Below are 16,804 nucleotides of genomic sequence, written 5' to 3' on the forward strand. Positions count from 1 at the left end.
GATGACTTATGTACTTTTAGGTCTTTCAGCTTTCTGAATATATTCTCTCTTGTAATAGTAACTGTTTCCATCACACATTACAACATCTTGCACATTGCTAAAATAATCATTTAGTTCATCTGCCATCTCCTTGTCCCCCATTATTATTTCTCCTGTCTCATTTTCTAGTGGTCCTATATCCACTCTTATCTCTCTTTTATTTTTTACATACTCGAAAAGCCTTTAATATCCACTTTGCTATTATTTGCTAGCTTGCTTTCATATTTCATCTTTTCCCTTCTAATGATTCTTTTAGTTGCTCTCTGTAGGTTTTAATATTGAAGGGTGGCTAATGTTAGTCCTTTGTTCAAGAAACATAATCGGGATAGTCCTGGGAAGATCAATGAGTTTTATCTCAGTGGTGGGCAAACTTTTGGAAAGAATTCTTAGAGATAGTATTTACAAGCACTTGGATAAGCATAGTCTGATTGGGGATATCAATATGTCTTTATGACGGGCAGGTTATATTCAGGAGTCTTACTGATTTCTTTGAGGAACACATTAATGAAGGTAGAATGGTGGGTATGGTGTATATGGATTTTAGTAAGGGCGTTTGGCATTGTAGGCTTATTCAGAAAGTCAGAAGGCATGGGATTAGGGAAACTTGGCTGTGTGGATTCAGAATTGTCTTGCCTAAAGATGTGAGAGGGTGGCAGTAGAAGGACACCATCATCTGGCTCTCATTCATCTCTCAAGCATCTGGACTATAAAGTCATCCACGTTAAACATTAAAAAATGTCTTCAAGTACCCATCAGCTGATCTATACAGGAGCTGAGGAAATGGCTAGGGATTCCAACTGGTCTGGAGGCTTAATGTGGATACACACTCCAGAAGATTTATCTGAAGGTGTTATACAGATCATAAAGGGATGTACTGTTGTCAGTGTGCTGCCCAAGTTCACCTTGTGGCCCATTATAACATAGAAGCCTTGACACAAATGAGGGCTTGTCTGGACTTGATTTTTGACTGGTATTGTCTCTTGATATTCCTTATACAAAGTGGACTGCAAAAGAATTGAGATGCTAACATAGGGTCAACATACCTACATATCGAAGAACAAAGATGGTGTCATACAGCAAACCAACCGATCCTACAACCATTGGATCAGATGAAATGTTTGTTTCTGCCACATCTAGATCTGTATAGTAGTTGATAATTAAAGGACAAACATAAGGGCAAGATCTAATAACATCCTCTTTGACAGATGGTACAGCCAAGAACCTAAGTGCAAAGGACAGGGATGTACAACTTACAACCACCTGCAGCCAGATGTGCAAAAAGATGATCCACCTCTGTTACCTTCTTATACCCTCAGCATCACTGAAGCCTTTCTTTACATAAAGCAGCATTGGCAATAGGGACAGACAAATTTCTGTCTGTTATCGAAGAACATGTGCTGCAGAACTAGCTGTACAAAAGGAAAAGTACTTCAATATTCCAACTTGCAACTCCTCAGAAAATGAAACAATCTCTCACTGCATGCTATTGTACTTGCAGGCCTCAAAACTTCCAGAAACTAGAGGAAACAATTAATAAATGATAGTATATTCTGAAAACATTTTTGAACACAGTGAAATAACAATTGTGGTCTAAACTGTTATGTTGCGTAACTTCAAAATGTTAAACTAACTTAAAGGAAGATTCGGTAATCCAGAAATGTGGGTCTAAATTCAAGTATAGTTTAAGCGAGGCGTGCACATAACACATGGTAGCGTGATGATGTATTCATACATATAACCGTAATGAATTATTTAAGCAAGAATGCTCAACCAACCTATATATAAGTACAAATGTACACACACATACACACACAAGACTACTCCAATATTATTGAAATATTAAATACACAACATTCCTCCCTAGTAAGCTATAAACTCCAGCTTAAAGGAGAATGCATGCAACTACTCATTACCAAACTGACAATGCTCAATTTTTTCAATTCAGCCACGTATGCTAAAATGGACTCCCTTTCATTCTGATTCTTCTTATGAAACCTAGAGCATTCTGCAATCAACAATAGCTTTAGTTCCAAGTGCTCCTGCATCACTTTGAAAATATCAGCAAAACTGATTTTGGATGGTTAGCTTGGAGCAGTTAAACTTCAAAGGAAACTATATGTCTTTAAACTTAATGTACTTAGCAAAATTGGTGCTCATTTCTCATTGGTTATTTCATTTGCTTCAAACTACTATTCCAATAGCTCAGTATACATGGCTCAATTACTCGTTGTGCAATTAAATTCATCAGTCTTTCTGATGCAGCCAGCCATTTCTGCTTTTTTAAATGATTATTGTCACCTCGTACTCACTCTTTATGAACACTGAATTCTTCTGTTCACAGCCCTTTTTGTAACTCGACGTGTCTGCATGTGCTGGGCTGTATCTTTTACTCGCTATGTTTTTTATAGTTCGAACGTCTCACTGCACTTTAACAGGTCTGTAGCTGTCTCGGGTTTGTTTTAAGAATACCTCGTCGCCAATGTTATGTTTTAAACTGGGAGTACAAGTGCATGGTTCATTGAAAGCTGCAACACAGGTAGAAATATTGGTGATAAAGGAGTTTAGTATACTGGCCTTCATTGGTTAGGGCATTGAATATATGAATATTCAGTTATTTAAGTGAGGCAACACCTCAAGGTTCAAAGTTCAAAGTAAATTTATAAACAAAGTACATCTATGTTAACATATACAACCCTAGGATTCTTTTATTAGTGAGCATTCACAGTAAATACAAGGAAACACAATAGAATTAATGAAAGACCATACACAACAAGACAGACAAACAAACAATCTGCAAAAGACATCAAACTGTGCTAATATGAAAGTAAGTAAGTAAATAAGTAAGCAATAAATATCAAGAACATGAAATGAAGTCTTTGAAAGTGAGTGCATAGGTTGGGGAAGAGTTCAATCTTGGGGTAAGTGAAGTTGACTGAAATTATCCCCACTGGTTGAAGAACCTTATGGTTGAAGGGTAAAAACTGTTCCTGAACCTGGTGGTGTGGGTCCTGCAGCACCTGAGCCTCCTTCCCGATGGCAACAGTGAAAAAAGATCATGGCCTGGTTCGTAGGGGCCCTTGATGATAGATGCTGCTTTCCTGCAACAGCATTCCGTGCAGATGTGCTCAGTTGTGAGGGCTTTACCTGTGATGGACTGGGCTGTATCCACTATTTTTTGTAGGCTTTTCCCTTGGTGTTTTCATACCAGGTTTGTGATGCAGCCAGTCAACATACTTTCCACTGCACATCTATAGAAGTTTGTCGAAGTTTTAGATGATGTGTCAAATCTTCACAAACTTCTAATAAAGTAGAGGTCCTGCAAGCCTTTCTTCATAATGGCATTTATGTGCTGCACCCAGGACAGATCCTCTTCAATGATAACACTGAGGAATTAAAGTTGCTGACACTCTCCATCTCTGATCCCCTGATGAGGAAAAGTTCATGAACTTCTGATTTCTTTCTCCTGAAGTCAAAAATCAGCTCCTTTTCACTGCTAACATTGAATGACAGGTTGTTGAGGCTCCAGGAGTCAGATTTTCAATCTCCCTCCTATATTGATTTGGCACCACCTTTGATTCAGCCAACAACAGTGATGTTGTCAACAAACTTAAATATGGAAGTGGAGCTGTGCTTAAACTCGCAGTCATAAGTATAAAGGGACAAGAGCAAGGGGTTAAGCACACAGCCTTGTGGTGCACCTGTTCTAATGGTGATTGTGGAGGACATGTTGATGCCAATCCAAACTGACTGGGATCTGCAAGTAAGGAAGTCGAGGATCCAATTGCACAAGGAGATATTGAGGCCAAGCTCTTGAAGCTTATTGACTAATTTTGAGGGGATAATATTATTGAATGCCAAGATACAATCAATGAAGAGCATCATGATATATGCTTCTTTGCTGTCCAAATGTCCAAGGATTGAGTAAAGAGCCAATGAAATGGCATGTGTTGCTGACTTGAGATGGTAGGCAAATTAGAGTGCATCCAAGTTGTTTCTCAGGCAGGAGTTGATATGCTAAATCATCAACTTTTCAAAACACTTCATCACAGATGATGCAAGTGCTACTGGATAATAGTCATTGAGGTAGTTTACCACATCTTCTTAGGCATCGGTATAATTGAAGCATGCTTAAAGTAGGTGGGTACCTCAGACTGCTGAAGTGAGTGGTTAAAGGTATCAGTAACTATTTCAGCCAGTTGATCAGCACATGTCTTTAGTACTCAGCCAGATACCCCGTCTGGGCCAGATGCTTTCCATGGGTTCACCTCCTGAAGGATGTTCTCATGTTGGCCTTAGAGACTGAAATCCACAGGGTCAGCGGGGGCTCTTAGAGTTCATGAAGATGCCTCCATGTTTTGACGGTCAAAGCGAGCATAAGAAGCACTGAGCTTATCTGGGAGCAAAACCTTGTTGTCACCTATGTTGCTTGGTTTCACTTTGCAGGAAGTGATAGCATTCTAGTCTTGCCACAACTGTTGAGCATCATTCAGTGATTCAAGTTTGGTCTGAAATTGGCACTTGGCATGTGAGATTGCTTTTTGGAGATCATATCTGGACGTCTTGAATTCTACTTAATCACCACACCTGAATGTTATTGATCTGGCCCTCAGCTGACTGTGGATCTTTTGATTCATCCAGGGCTTCTGGTTAGGGAAGAATTTGAATGATTTTATGTGGAAACACTCACTTACGAGTGACAACTAAGGTATATTCATTCTGATCCTCTGCTGAATCCTTGAACACAGACCAGGCCTTTGAATTGAAGTAATCCTATAGTTGCTCCTCTGCCTTGCACAACCACCTCTTTGTTTTTCTTATCTCAGGAGTTTTGCCCTTTAGCCTCTGCCCATATGCAGGTAGAAAAACAGCCAGATTATCAGGTTTCCCGAAATGTGTTCTAGTAATGGAACTGTAGTATAACAGTGGTCAAGTGGATTAAGAACTCTTGTGCTGCAGGAGATATGCTGATGATAATTGGACAGAGATTTCTTCAAACAAGCCTGATTGAGGTCCCTGGAACATGTCAGGCTAGGCTGTTTCTCATTTGCTAGTCACTGTACTCACTGCCTCAAGTGCTTGCTTAACATTGGCCTTTGGTATGTAAACTGCGGTCAGGATCATGGAGGAGAACTCTCTTGGTAAGCAGAATAGTTGGCATTTAATCATTAGCTGTTCCAGGTTGGGGGAACAAGAGTGCAACAAGTCCGCTACACCTGAGCACCATGGAGTGTTTACATGAAACAAAGACTTCCACCTTTTGCCCTCTTCCAATTAACAGTCTAGTCCAGGCCATCTGGTGTATTGTGAAGCCCTCATGTCTTACTGATGTCTGAGGTGCACCACGTCTCTGTGAAACACAGAACACAGGTATCCCTCATTTTCCTCTGAGACAGCAATCTTGCCCTTAGGTCCTCAATCTTGTTCTCCAATGACTGTACATTTGCTAACAAGGTACTGGGTACCAGGAACTTATACACCCTGCCAATTTAGTCTGGCTTGGAGTTCTTCCCCCTTTCTTGTCTTCCAGCCATAGAGATGTACATTTATCCGCTTAAAAATGCCATACCTGCCCTCCTGAGAGTTAAGTCCACAGAATCCTTCAGAAGATCATGAAATCACTAGTTCATTAAGACTGCTCTAATGTACATTACTTAAAGGGAAATTACAGGCTTCATATTGCACTGAGAGTAGTTTAGAAGTCATTTTGTAATTTGCCCACAAAAAGTCATTGTGTTTCACCACCACCATCTTGGAGTATAATGTACACCTTTGGTTATCCTGTTACAGGGAATTTGTGGTTAAATTAGCAAGAGTGCAGAAAAGATTTAGAAAGATGTTACCAGAACTAGAGGAACTGAGTTATAGGGAGGCAGTGGCCAGGTTAGGTCTTTATTTCTTGAATCTTAGAGGAGAAAAGGTGACCTTACAGAGGTTTATAAAATCACAAGGGACATAAATAAGGTGGACAGCATTAATCTATTGACTCCCAGACTGGGGAATTAAAATCTGGGTGATAGGGTTAAAGGGGAAAAATTTTAAAAGGATTTGAGGGAAAACTTGGTATGGACGACACAGTAGCATACAGTGCCAACTGTAAGATAAGTGTTCAATTCCAGCTGCTGTCCGTAAGGAGTCTGTAGGATCAACCCATGACCAAGCAGATTCTCCCTATGACCATATAGGTCTCCTTGGCACATTCTAAAAGATGCACTGGTTAGGGTTAGTAAATTGTGGGCATGCTACACTGGCGTTGGAAACATGTTGACTCTGCAGGCTGCCCCAGCACATTCCTGGACTGTGTTGGTTATTGATGTAAACATCACATTTTACTGTATGTTTCAATGTACATTTGACAAATAAAGCTAAACTTTATTTCTAACTTTTTCATGCAATTGGTGGGGAGTATATGAAATTATCTGAAAGAGGAAGTGGTTGACACTGGTACAATAGTATCATATAAGAATACATAGAGGGGCAGGGCTTGGAGGTTTGTGAGCCAAATACAGGAAAGTGGGATTAGCTGGCTGAGCACCGTGGATGGCAATGACTCAAAGGGCCTATATCTGTGTGTATTACTCTATACCTCTATGAGTCTACCACTTCATAGGCTGAAGAATTATAAAACTATAGGCATTGTACATGTCTGCAAGACTAAAGTCCTCTCCCAAACAACAGATACTGTATAACACTAATCCCTAAGCGATTAAGTTTCATAGTGAGACCCTGTTAAAAGTGAACCATTTCTCAAATCTCAGATGTCACCTCTGATGGCATGCAACAATTATGATATTTGTTAACATCTTCAATATATCAGCTCACCCTCAAATTAAGTAACATTGTCATACAACATGTAAGCAGGCTCTTCGGCCCAACTTGTTCATGGTGACTGCGTTGCCCAGAGAGCTAGTCCAATTTACCCACATTTGGTCCATAGCCCTCTAAATCTTTCCTATTCATGTAGTGTTTATCTAGATGACTAGAAGTCATAGATTCATAGAAATGTACAGTGGAGAATGGGCTCTTTGGCCCAATTCATCCATATCAACTATGATGCTTGTCTACATTAATCCCCTTTGTCTATATTAGGCCTGTATCATTCTACTCCTTCCCTATTTATGTACCCTTCTATATGACTTTTCAACATTGTAATTGTATCCAGCTCTACCATTTCCTCTAGCAGCTTGTTCCATATAGCCACCACCCTATGTGTGGAAAAGTTGTCCATCAGATGTTATTTTCCTCTTCTCTCACCTTAAACATAAGGGCTCCATTTTTCAGTTCCCATACCCTAGGAAAATAGACTCTGATCATCTAGCCTGCCCCTCACAATTTTATAAGACTCTTTAAATTCATCCTTCAGCCTTTTTACAAGCACTTCATTCCAGCCAACATCATTGTGAATTGTTTTGCAGTCTTTACACTCACTAATGAGTGACTAGGAATGTACACAATATTCCCAACTACAGCCTGACAAGTGTTTTGAACAGCTATAACTCTGAAGTCAAGTATGCCCAGTGCCTTCTTCACTACCCTATCCACCTGTGTTGCCAGTTTTGTGAACTTGTGTTCCAAAGTCTATCTGTACATCAGTACTCCTCAGGTCCCTGCCATTTACTATATGTCCTATTGATATTTGAAATCCTAACATCCATTGGCTCACACCTGTTTGTATTAAGTTCCATCTACCAACTCTCTATCCAACATTCTAACTGGTTTATATTCTTTTGTATCATTTCGCAACCACTAACTCAGTACTTTTCAGTTCCGGTGATGCAGGCAGTTGGGACTAGCTCAGCTAGAGAATTTAGTTGTCATGGATGAATTAGTTAACTCTGTGACTATGTCTGTATATGACAAACAGCATTGGTCTCTGAAACCATCCCCGTAGTACACCATTGGTTGCAGACTTCTAGTCAATAAAACATATTTGAAAACTACACTGTCTCCAAGCTACTTTGGACTGGTTTGTCAACAGATCTTGGATCCCCTTATGCCTTAAAATGGATCAGTGCACTATGCAGGACTTTATCAAAAACATTGCAAAAGTTTATGTAAACCATTGATCTTATCAGTACACCGCAGCTTATGGAAGCAGAATGGGATTGTCATCCATGATTCCAAGGAACTGCCTAAAAGGAGGTAGACACATGTGAGAGGAGCAGAACTTAAGCCCCAATATCATCATTTAACTTCTCTTTTAAAGTGCTTCCAAACTGTCATTGATTCTTTCTGATTTGTCATTACACAATTAGAATACAATACTCACAGCTTTAACTTGCATTTTGTTAAAAAAATACCGAAGTGTGTCAGCTCCTTCTGCTTCTTCTTTTGAAATTTCCACATCAAACTTGTTCAGGATACTATATGCTTCCTATGAGATAAGGAAACAATAGATAAAATCTAGCACTCTTGTCTATATGACAAGCTATATCTATATTAAGCTGCAAAACAAATTGAAAATATTTATGATATAACTGAAAAGGGTTGTAGCAACTTCAGAATTAATTCCATAATTGGAATATCACAACTGGCAGAAATAAAGCAATTGCTAGACAGTAAAAGAAAACTGATAAAGATCCCTCAGGTTCTCCTTTGATTATAAGTGCATAATATAATAATGATGGAGCTATAAGTTTACCAATGCAACCATCTTTCATCAGTTCATCCACAATATGAAATATAGGAATGATATTATGCTTATTTTAAGACTAATTTATTACTTAATTGTAATATTAGTCTAACTGCTGTGGTATTAGCTGTTATGGGCTACTTGGTTGATACAAACGTTTTTTGTCCATTAACCTAATATAAAAGACATGACCAACAAGTCAAGCTGAGCTGATGGGGACATAAAAAACGGAGCCAAATTTTGACTGAGTGTTGAATATTTCCAACATTTTATGTGCTGATACTTTGGTTTCCAGCATTTTTTCTTGTGGTTTTGGCTCACTTTTTTCTCTGTCCATTAGCACATCCTGATCTGCTGTACATATCCTATAGTCCCGCTTTTCACAACTTTTACATTGTTTCTGTTTATACTCACAAAGTATTTCATCGAGTTTATCAAAAAAGGGTCATGCTCCCTCTCCTTAATAGCCATAGTAAACCACATTTACAGGATATCCTTAAGGCAATCATGGTCTTGGACTATAAACTAATCCTAGTCTTGGACTATAAGAGATATTCCATTTGTCCTATCCTTTTCTTTCCCCCTCCCTCCCTGAAACTTGATTCCAACTTAGTTTCTCAATTTTCCAGGAAGCAACTAAAGCCTGAATTGCAATGAAAGAGAGGGTCAGACCATGACAAGGAAATGGTTGAAACTTGGTTTGGGAGATGAATGAAGATTTCATTAGCAAGTCATAGAAACATGGAAGTTTGTGGCACAGGAGACCATTCAGCCCATCATATCCATTTATATTAGCTACCACCACTCTCCATCTCCCAAATAATTGTCTTATAAATTATAGTTATTCATTTCTTCATTAAGGTAATTTTAAATCTTATAGGTTCTCTTGCTTCATCACCCATTCAGGCAGTGAGTTCCAGATGTCTACTATATTTAGGTGAACACTTAATTCTGGCAATAGCCTTTTAAATCTCCACTGTACTCTCTTCAGTGCTACCACATCCTTCCAGTAGAGTGCTAAAAAGAAATCTGTGCTATACTCTAGCTGTGTCTTCACTTTTATTTACAAGTTCCCATATAATCATCCTATTTTCTATATTTAATGCATGGGTAGATAAAAGCAAATGTTTGATATGCTTTCTTAACTATCCTATACCTCTGGCTAAATTTGTAGATATGCACTCCATAAAGATTTTTTTCCTCACAGTTTTATTTTTAAAGGTTTTCCCTTGCTTTGCTTGTATTCCCTAAAGTATTATCTCACACTTTCCTAGAGCAAATTTTATGTATATTTAACTAGTCTATTGATATTTTCCTGCAGCTTCAAGTTCTCTTTACATCAAGCACATTGTCAATGTTGGAATCAACAGCAAGCTTCTTAATTATCCTTCTTCACCTCTCCTGCCTATCCCCTCCCTGCTTCCCCTCCCCCACCCCTTGATCTTTCCTCTATTGGTTTTTCACCTGGTACATTCAACCCTCCCCCCACCTTCTTTATAGGGCCTCTGCCCCCTCCTTCTTTAGTCCTGACGAAGGGTCTCGGCCCGAAACGTTGACTGTTCCTTTCAACGGATGCTGCCCGACCTGCTGAGTTCATCCAGCTTTTTTGTACGTTCTTAATTATATCTCTTAGATTTAAATCCAAGTTAATAATATACACAGTATTACAAAAAACAAGTGGCCTATTAACAAGTCCTGCAACATCTCACTGAATAAAGTCCTACACTGCATCACATGTAATGCCGGAGGAACTCAGCAGGTCAGGCAGAATCAATGAAAATAAATAAACAATCAATGTTTTGGGCTGTAATAGAAGGGGGAAGATGCCAGAATCAAAAGTTGGGTGAGGGAAGGGGAAGGAGGCTAGCTAGAAGGTGAAATGTGAAGCCAAATGGTGGAAGCTCTAGATGTCAGGGATCATGAAGTGTGTTAAGTTCCCATTACCAAAGAAAAGGTTCTTCAGAAACCGGAAGGTCTGAAGGTAGATAAGCCACCTGGACCAGATGGTATATACCCCAAGGTTCTGAAAGAGGTGGCTGAAGAGATTGTGGAGGCATTAGTAATGATCTTTCAAGAATTGCTAGATTCTGGAATGGTTTCAGAAGACTAGAAATTTGCAAATGTCACTCCACTCTTCAAGAAGGGAGAGAGGCAGAAGGAAAATTATAGGCCAGTTAGTCTGACCTCAGTGGTTGGAAAGATGATGGAGTCGATTATTAAGGATGAGGTCTCAGGATACTTGGAGGCACACGTTAAAGTAGGCCATAGTCAGCATGGTTTCCTCAAGGGAAAATCCTGCTTGATAAATCTGTTGGAATTCTTTGACAAAACAACAATCAGGATAGACAAAAGAATCGGTGTACATTGTGTACTTGGATTTTCAGAAGACCTTTGACAAGATGCCACACGTGAAGCTGCTTAAAAAGCTGAGACTCATAGTATTACAGCAAAGATTTTAGCATGAAAAAAGCAGTAGCTGATTGGCAGGAGGCAAAGACTGGGAATAAAGGGGGGCTTTTCTGGTTAGCAGCTGGTGATTAGTGGTTTTCCACTGGGGTCTGTGTTGGGACCGATTCTTTTTACATTATATGTCAATGATTTAGATGATGGAATTGATGGCTTTGGTGCAAAGTTTGCAGATGATATGAAGATGGGTGGAGGGGCAGGTAGTTTTGAGGAAGTGGGGAGGCTACAGAAGAACTTAGACAGATTTGGAAAATGGGCAAAGAAATGGTCGGGAATTGTATGATTATGGACTTTGTGAAGGGTTAACTATTTTCTAATTGGACAGAAAATACAAAAAACTGAGGCATAAAGAGACTTGGGAGTCCTTGTGCAAGATTCCATGAAGGTTAATTTGCAGGTAGAGTCGATGGTGAGGAAGGCAAATGCAATGCTAGCATTCATTTCAAGAGGACTCGAATATAAAAGCAAGGATGTAATGTTGAGACTTTATAAATCACTGGAGAGACATCACTTCGAGTATTGTGAGCAGTTTTGGACGTCTTGTCTTAGAAAGGATGTGCTGAAAATGGAGAGTGATCAAAAGCGGTTCACAAAATGATTCCAGGATTGAATGGCTTGTCACATGAAGGGTGTTTGATAGCTCTGGGCCTGTATTCAGTAGAATTCAGAAGAATGAGGGTGACCTCATCGAAGCCTATCGAATGGTGAAAGGCCTTGATAGAGTGCATGTGGAGAGCATGTTTCCTATGATCAGATAGTCTAAGACCAGAGGACACATCCTCAGAACAGAGGGACATACTTTTAGAACAGAGATAAGGAGAAATTTCTTTAGCCAGAGAGTGGTGAATCTGTGGAATTCTTTGCTATAGGCAGCTGTGGAGGCCAAGTCTTTATATATATTAAGGCGGGGATTGATAGATTCTTGTTTGGTCAAGGCATGAAGGGATATGGGGAGAAGGCAAGAGATTGGGGCTGAGAGGAGAATTGGATCAGCCATGATGAAATGACAGACCAGACACGATAGGACAAATGGTCTAATTTGCTCCTATATTGTATAGTCTTGTGGCTGAAGTGAAGTGGGTGGGAAAGGTAAAGGGTTGGAGAGGAAACTAATGGAAAAGAGTGGACAATTGGAGAAAAGGAAGGAGGAGGGGACCTGGGGAGAAGTGATAGGCAGGTGAGAAGAGAAAAAAGGCTAGAGTGGGGAATAAAAGAAGAGGGGAGGAGGAGGGAAAATACATTTTTAGCAGAAAGAGAAATTGATATTCATGCTATCGGGTTGAAGCCTACACAGACAGAATATAAGGTGTTGCTCCTTCACCTGTTTGTTTGGTATCATCAAATGCCCAGGTCATGTTCGCTGACCAGTCCAGCACATGATTAGGGGGTATTGCCTTTAAATGTACTATACAGGGAAAGCACAAATTCAGCAGCTAACAGAATGAAGCAGTGATAAAAATTCACCAAACCTAAAAACTCTTGTAGATTTTTTTAGCGTGAGGTGGTAGGAAATTCATAATAATGGCTACTTTTGGTGGAAGAGGTTTTGCATCTTCTGCGGAAATACGAAACTCAATGGTTGACAACCCAAACTGGCATTTAGCGGAGTTAATTATCAACTTGTGTTGGTTTAAGTATTCGAAAAGTGTATGGAGATGGGACACATGTTCAGAATTGCATGCGCTGGTGACAAGTTTGTCATCCAGGTAAACAAAAAGAGGGGTGGGAAGTAAAGATATGTTTAGTAGTAGGATCCCTTTGGAGATGGCATAAGTTGTGGAGGATGATATGTTGGATGTGGAGGCTCATAGAGCAGTAAGGACAAGAGAAACTCTATCATTGTTAAAGGTGGCGGGAAGATGGGGAGAAAATGGATGTTCGGGAAATGGAGGAGATGCAGGTGAAAGCAGCTTCAATAGTGGAGGAAGGGAAACCCCATTTTTTTGAAGGAGGAAGACATCTGATGCCCTGGAAAGGAAGGCCGCATTCTGGGAATAGATGCTGTGGAGGCGAAGGAATTGATAGCATTTTACCTCCAATCACTAAAGATCTGTTAATCATTACTCTTTGCTTTTTTCCAATTGGCCAGTTTTCACTTCCATATTCAGTTCAAATGATTTGGATTCAAGGGGGTTTTATTGTCCTGATCAATCTATTGCATAGCATTTTGTCAAATGCCTTGTTAAAATCAATGTAGCCTTTGAAATATGTCACCTCATCAATCTTCAAAAAAGTTCAATTATGGTTCAATGCTACCTTTCTTTAATAAATCCATGGTAACAGTTCTTGATTAACTGCACCATATTAAGTGTTGATTCAAGTAACTTGGGCATCACAATTGTTAGAATAAAGGTATCATAGTTATTTACTCAGACTGTCCCAATCTTTTCTTTAAATAGGAACATCGCATTGTACCAGGAATCTGCTAGATCAATGTCCAGAGCCAGACCCCAGGAAGAAAGAATTGTGGTATTTTTGTGCCTTTGTTATTCTATCTCACTGCAGTTCCCTTTTAAGGACACTTTACATGGTTTCCCTAAAGTGGCACAGTATACAGTTCTGAGCATTCCCAATTCTCAGTGTGGCAATAAAGGAAGCAGACAATGTTTCATCTGAGAAATGAATCTGCATAACTACTGTAAATATAAGGAATAAAAATGTCAGATTTTACAGCAGTAATAAAACCGGGTATCCTCCTCAAAGTCATTTTCCTGCCGTCTCCCTGTAACCTTTGATATCCTTACTAATCAAGAACCTAGCAACTTTCACTTTAAATATACACAATGACTTGGCTTTCACAGCTGTCCATTACACTGAATTCCACAGATCCACCACCCTCTGGCTAAAGAAATTCCTCCTCATCCGTGTTCTAAAACAATGAGCTAGTATTCTGAGCTGTACCCTCTGGTGCTAGACTCCCACTGAAGGAAACATCCTTTCCACATCCAATCTAAGTAGCCCTTTCAATAGGCAATCAGTTTCAATGAGATCCCACCTCATTGTTCAAATAATTTTAAAAAAGAGTGAAAATAATTAATTTAATGTGAGTATCATTTCATATTGACAAAAAAGGGATATTACTTTAAAATATGCAAATATGTTCAGTTGTAAATGCTGAGAATCTGTGTGCAAGGTAGTCTTTTATAGCATTGAGCAATGAATCTGCCATTGCCATCCAATCTTCAGCAAGTGATTGAATGCCTGGGAAGGGGCAGTACACGCTTGAGTCATTCACCATAAAGTGACTGATGCACAAACATTACATTATTTATGTTTCATTTGTCTCCCCTTTACAGGGGTACTACAAAATTTGAGACACCGTTGAGATCGTGTGTGCAGGTGGACCATCTCCTTCCCAGATTGAGTTCATCCAAGCTGCTCCCAGCTTTTTCTTAATCGCCTAGAGCAACTGAGTGAAGCAGTTGATTAAGGTAGAGTAAGTGATTCTGAGAGGTGACGGAGCAGTGCATGCACTTGAGGCACAGTGAATACTAAAGGCTGTAGAATCCAGTCAACAGCAGGTAATCTTACAGCCACCACAATAACTCGCACCACTGCCAAGGGGAAGAGAAAATAGTTGTGCTCAGGAATCTCCAAGAAGAAATAAGTGAGAAAGTGTGTGAATTACATAAAGTCAAGCTGGCAGAATTCAGTAGCTTCCTTCAGCTCTCAGGAGAGGACGTGGTTAAGAAAACACGTTTGTCTCTTGTATCCCTAATAAGTGACCATCTGGAAAGAGAGGAGCTGGGAAATCTGGAGGACAGTGACTTGTCTGAACTTCTGCAGGTTAGAGACAAGTTAAATGAGTTAGTGGCTGCTACAACTGCTGTGACCAATGAAACAGAGGAAGAAAACAGGGAAATTGCAGTAACCCGCAGGTCAATACAAAGGTCAGCTCCTAACAGGATGAACTTGAATGATCCACAGCTGTTAGTTCAGTGAGAAATTGTTCCACCAGAATGGTGCAAAGACTTTAAAATATCTGGTCAGGTTGGTGAGCTCAGTCAGCAAATAAGTTGTTATTTTCTAGCCTTGTTTGCAGATAGAAAGCACCTGAAAAAGAGGCTATCCAGAGGACGATAGCAGTGATCAGAGCAATTATGCCTAGGCTCCAATTGAGCAGTTATCCTGAGGGTGAATCAGACTTGAACTTATCTACCCTTAGACAGATCCTTTGCTCACATTATCAGGAAAAAGGGGCAACTAAACTGTATAAGCAGCTGACAGCAGACTTAATGCAGTACAGGGATGCCATAAAGTTTCTTAATAAGTGTTCTGGATCTGAAGCAGAAGGTACAGTTTGCCTCATAAGAAGCGGAGCCTGAACTGAAATATGATCCAGTCTTAGAGTAGAGTACGTTCTTACAAACTGTACTCACTGGTTTACAAAGTGATTGTATCGAAAATGACCTCCAGCCATTCCTTTTAGATCCCAAAACCTCAGATGAGATACTCTTAGAGAAGCTGAACATTGTGTGTGCAAATGGAGCGGAGGAAAAGAATAAACAGAAGCCAACTGGGTCAGCCCGCACTGCTACTGTTATCTCTGCAATCAGAGGAACATCCTGTTGAGTATAAATGTCAGAAAGAAAGGACACATATAGACCTAAGGTCCCAGTTGAAGACACTTAGTGAAGACATTGCATAGGTCAAGGAGCAACTTCAACAGCCTATACCTGTGTGTCACAATGCTTTTCAGTTTCAAATAAAAAATAGGAGGTGAGAGCAACTCCTTCTCAGCCGCAGGACTTATCACACAATTACCAGCAACTGCCAGAGTGGGGTACAAAATGGGCTGAGCAGTCCAGGAGGCACAACATTGTCAGGTCTAAACAAAAGCACCACTGAAAAAAGCAAACACAGTAAATTGAACTGGCCCTGCCTCAATCATACTCAGATCTACAACAACAACATTTCCCCCCCATTTCAGCAGTATGTAACAGTATCATATGCATTGCTGTCTGAAGCTCAGCAGCCATGTCAAGTAGCTCCACAGAATTATTTATTATTACACAGCAGCATGGAGTTGCACAACAGTCTCAATATGTCCATATCCTGCTTCGTTCACCACAAACTAGAAAGTGTTTCCACTGTCAGAAGAGAGGGTGTGAGGAATGTTGCACCCACTGTTAGAACTATGGTAGCAGCGAGCACTACTTAGTGGGATGTAAGACAGTCATCCACCAGTGTTTTAGTTTCCTTGTGCCAAGTCAATCAACATTCATCTGTAAATTCACTGATAGGCAGACAGTGCCTTGTAGATTGCTACTTACAGGGATGTCGAAGTGAAGTGATATATGACACAGGTTCATAGGTGTGCATCATAGATAAGCAGTGGAAAACTAGGCGCTTAACTGGAGTTAAACTGAGAGATGTTTCGGAGGCAGTAGAATTACCCGAGGCATTACATCTTGTTGCAGGATGGGTTGAGATCACTTTCAAATTAGCTGTGCCTGGTGCAAAAGAATTGATCATACCAGTTCTGGATCTGAAAGGCAGGCCTCTACCTCATCCAATCATTGGATTCAATGTGATTTAACAGTTTATAAAGGAGAGTGATGGAAGAATGCTTAAAGACAGGAAGGGAAGATTTTTGTATGAAACAGTAAGAGATGCATTCCCTAGTCTTAAGAGAAGCAAAATCAAGGCCTTTATCAATCTGATTAGCAT

General features: G+C 39.9%; 1 protein-coding gene across 1 annotated transcript in view; it reads right to left on the reverse strand.

Annotated features, from left to right (window-relative positions):
• The window catches only part of LOC140732658 (dynein axonemal heavy chain 8-like), a 952,247-nt gene that overhangs the window by 543,997 nt on the left and 391,446 nt on the right, over positions 1-16,804 (reverse strand). Inside the window, exon 29 of the mRNA XM_073055351.1 lies at positions 8,306-8,410. Within this exon, the coding sequence (XP_072911452.1) occupies positions 8,306-8,410 (105 nt within the window). The remainder of the gene's footprint in view (positions 1-8,305; positions 8,411-16,804) is intronic.

The sequence above is a fragment of the Hemitrygon akajei genome, chromosome 9, assembly GCF_048418815.1.
Source record: "Hemitrygon akajei chromosome 9, sHemAka1.3, whole genome shotgun sequence".
Lineage (NCBI taxonomy): Eukaryota > Metazoa > Chordata > Chondrichthyes > Myliobatiformes > Dasyatidae > Hemitrygon > Hemitrygon akajei.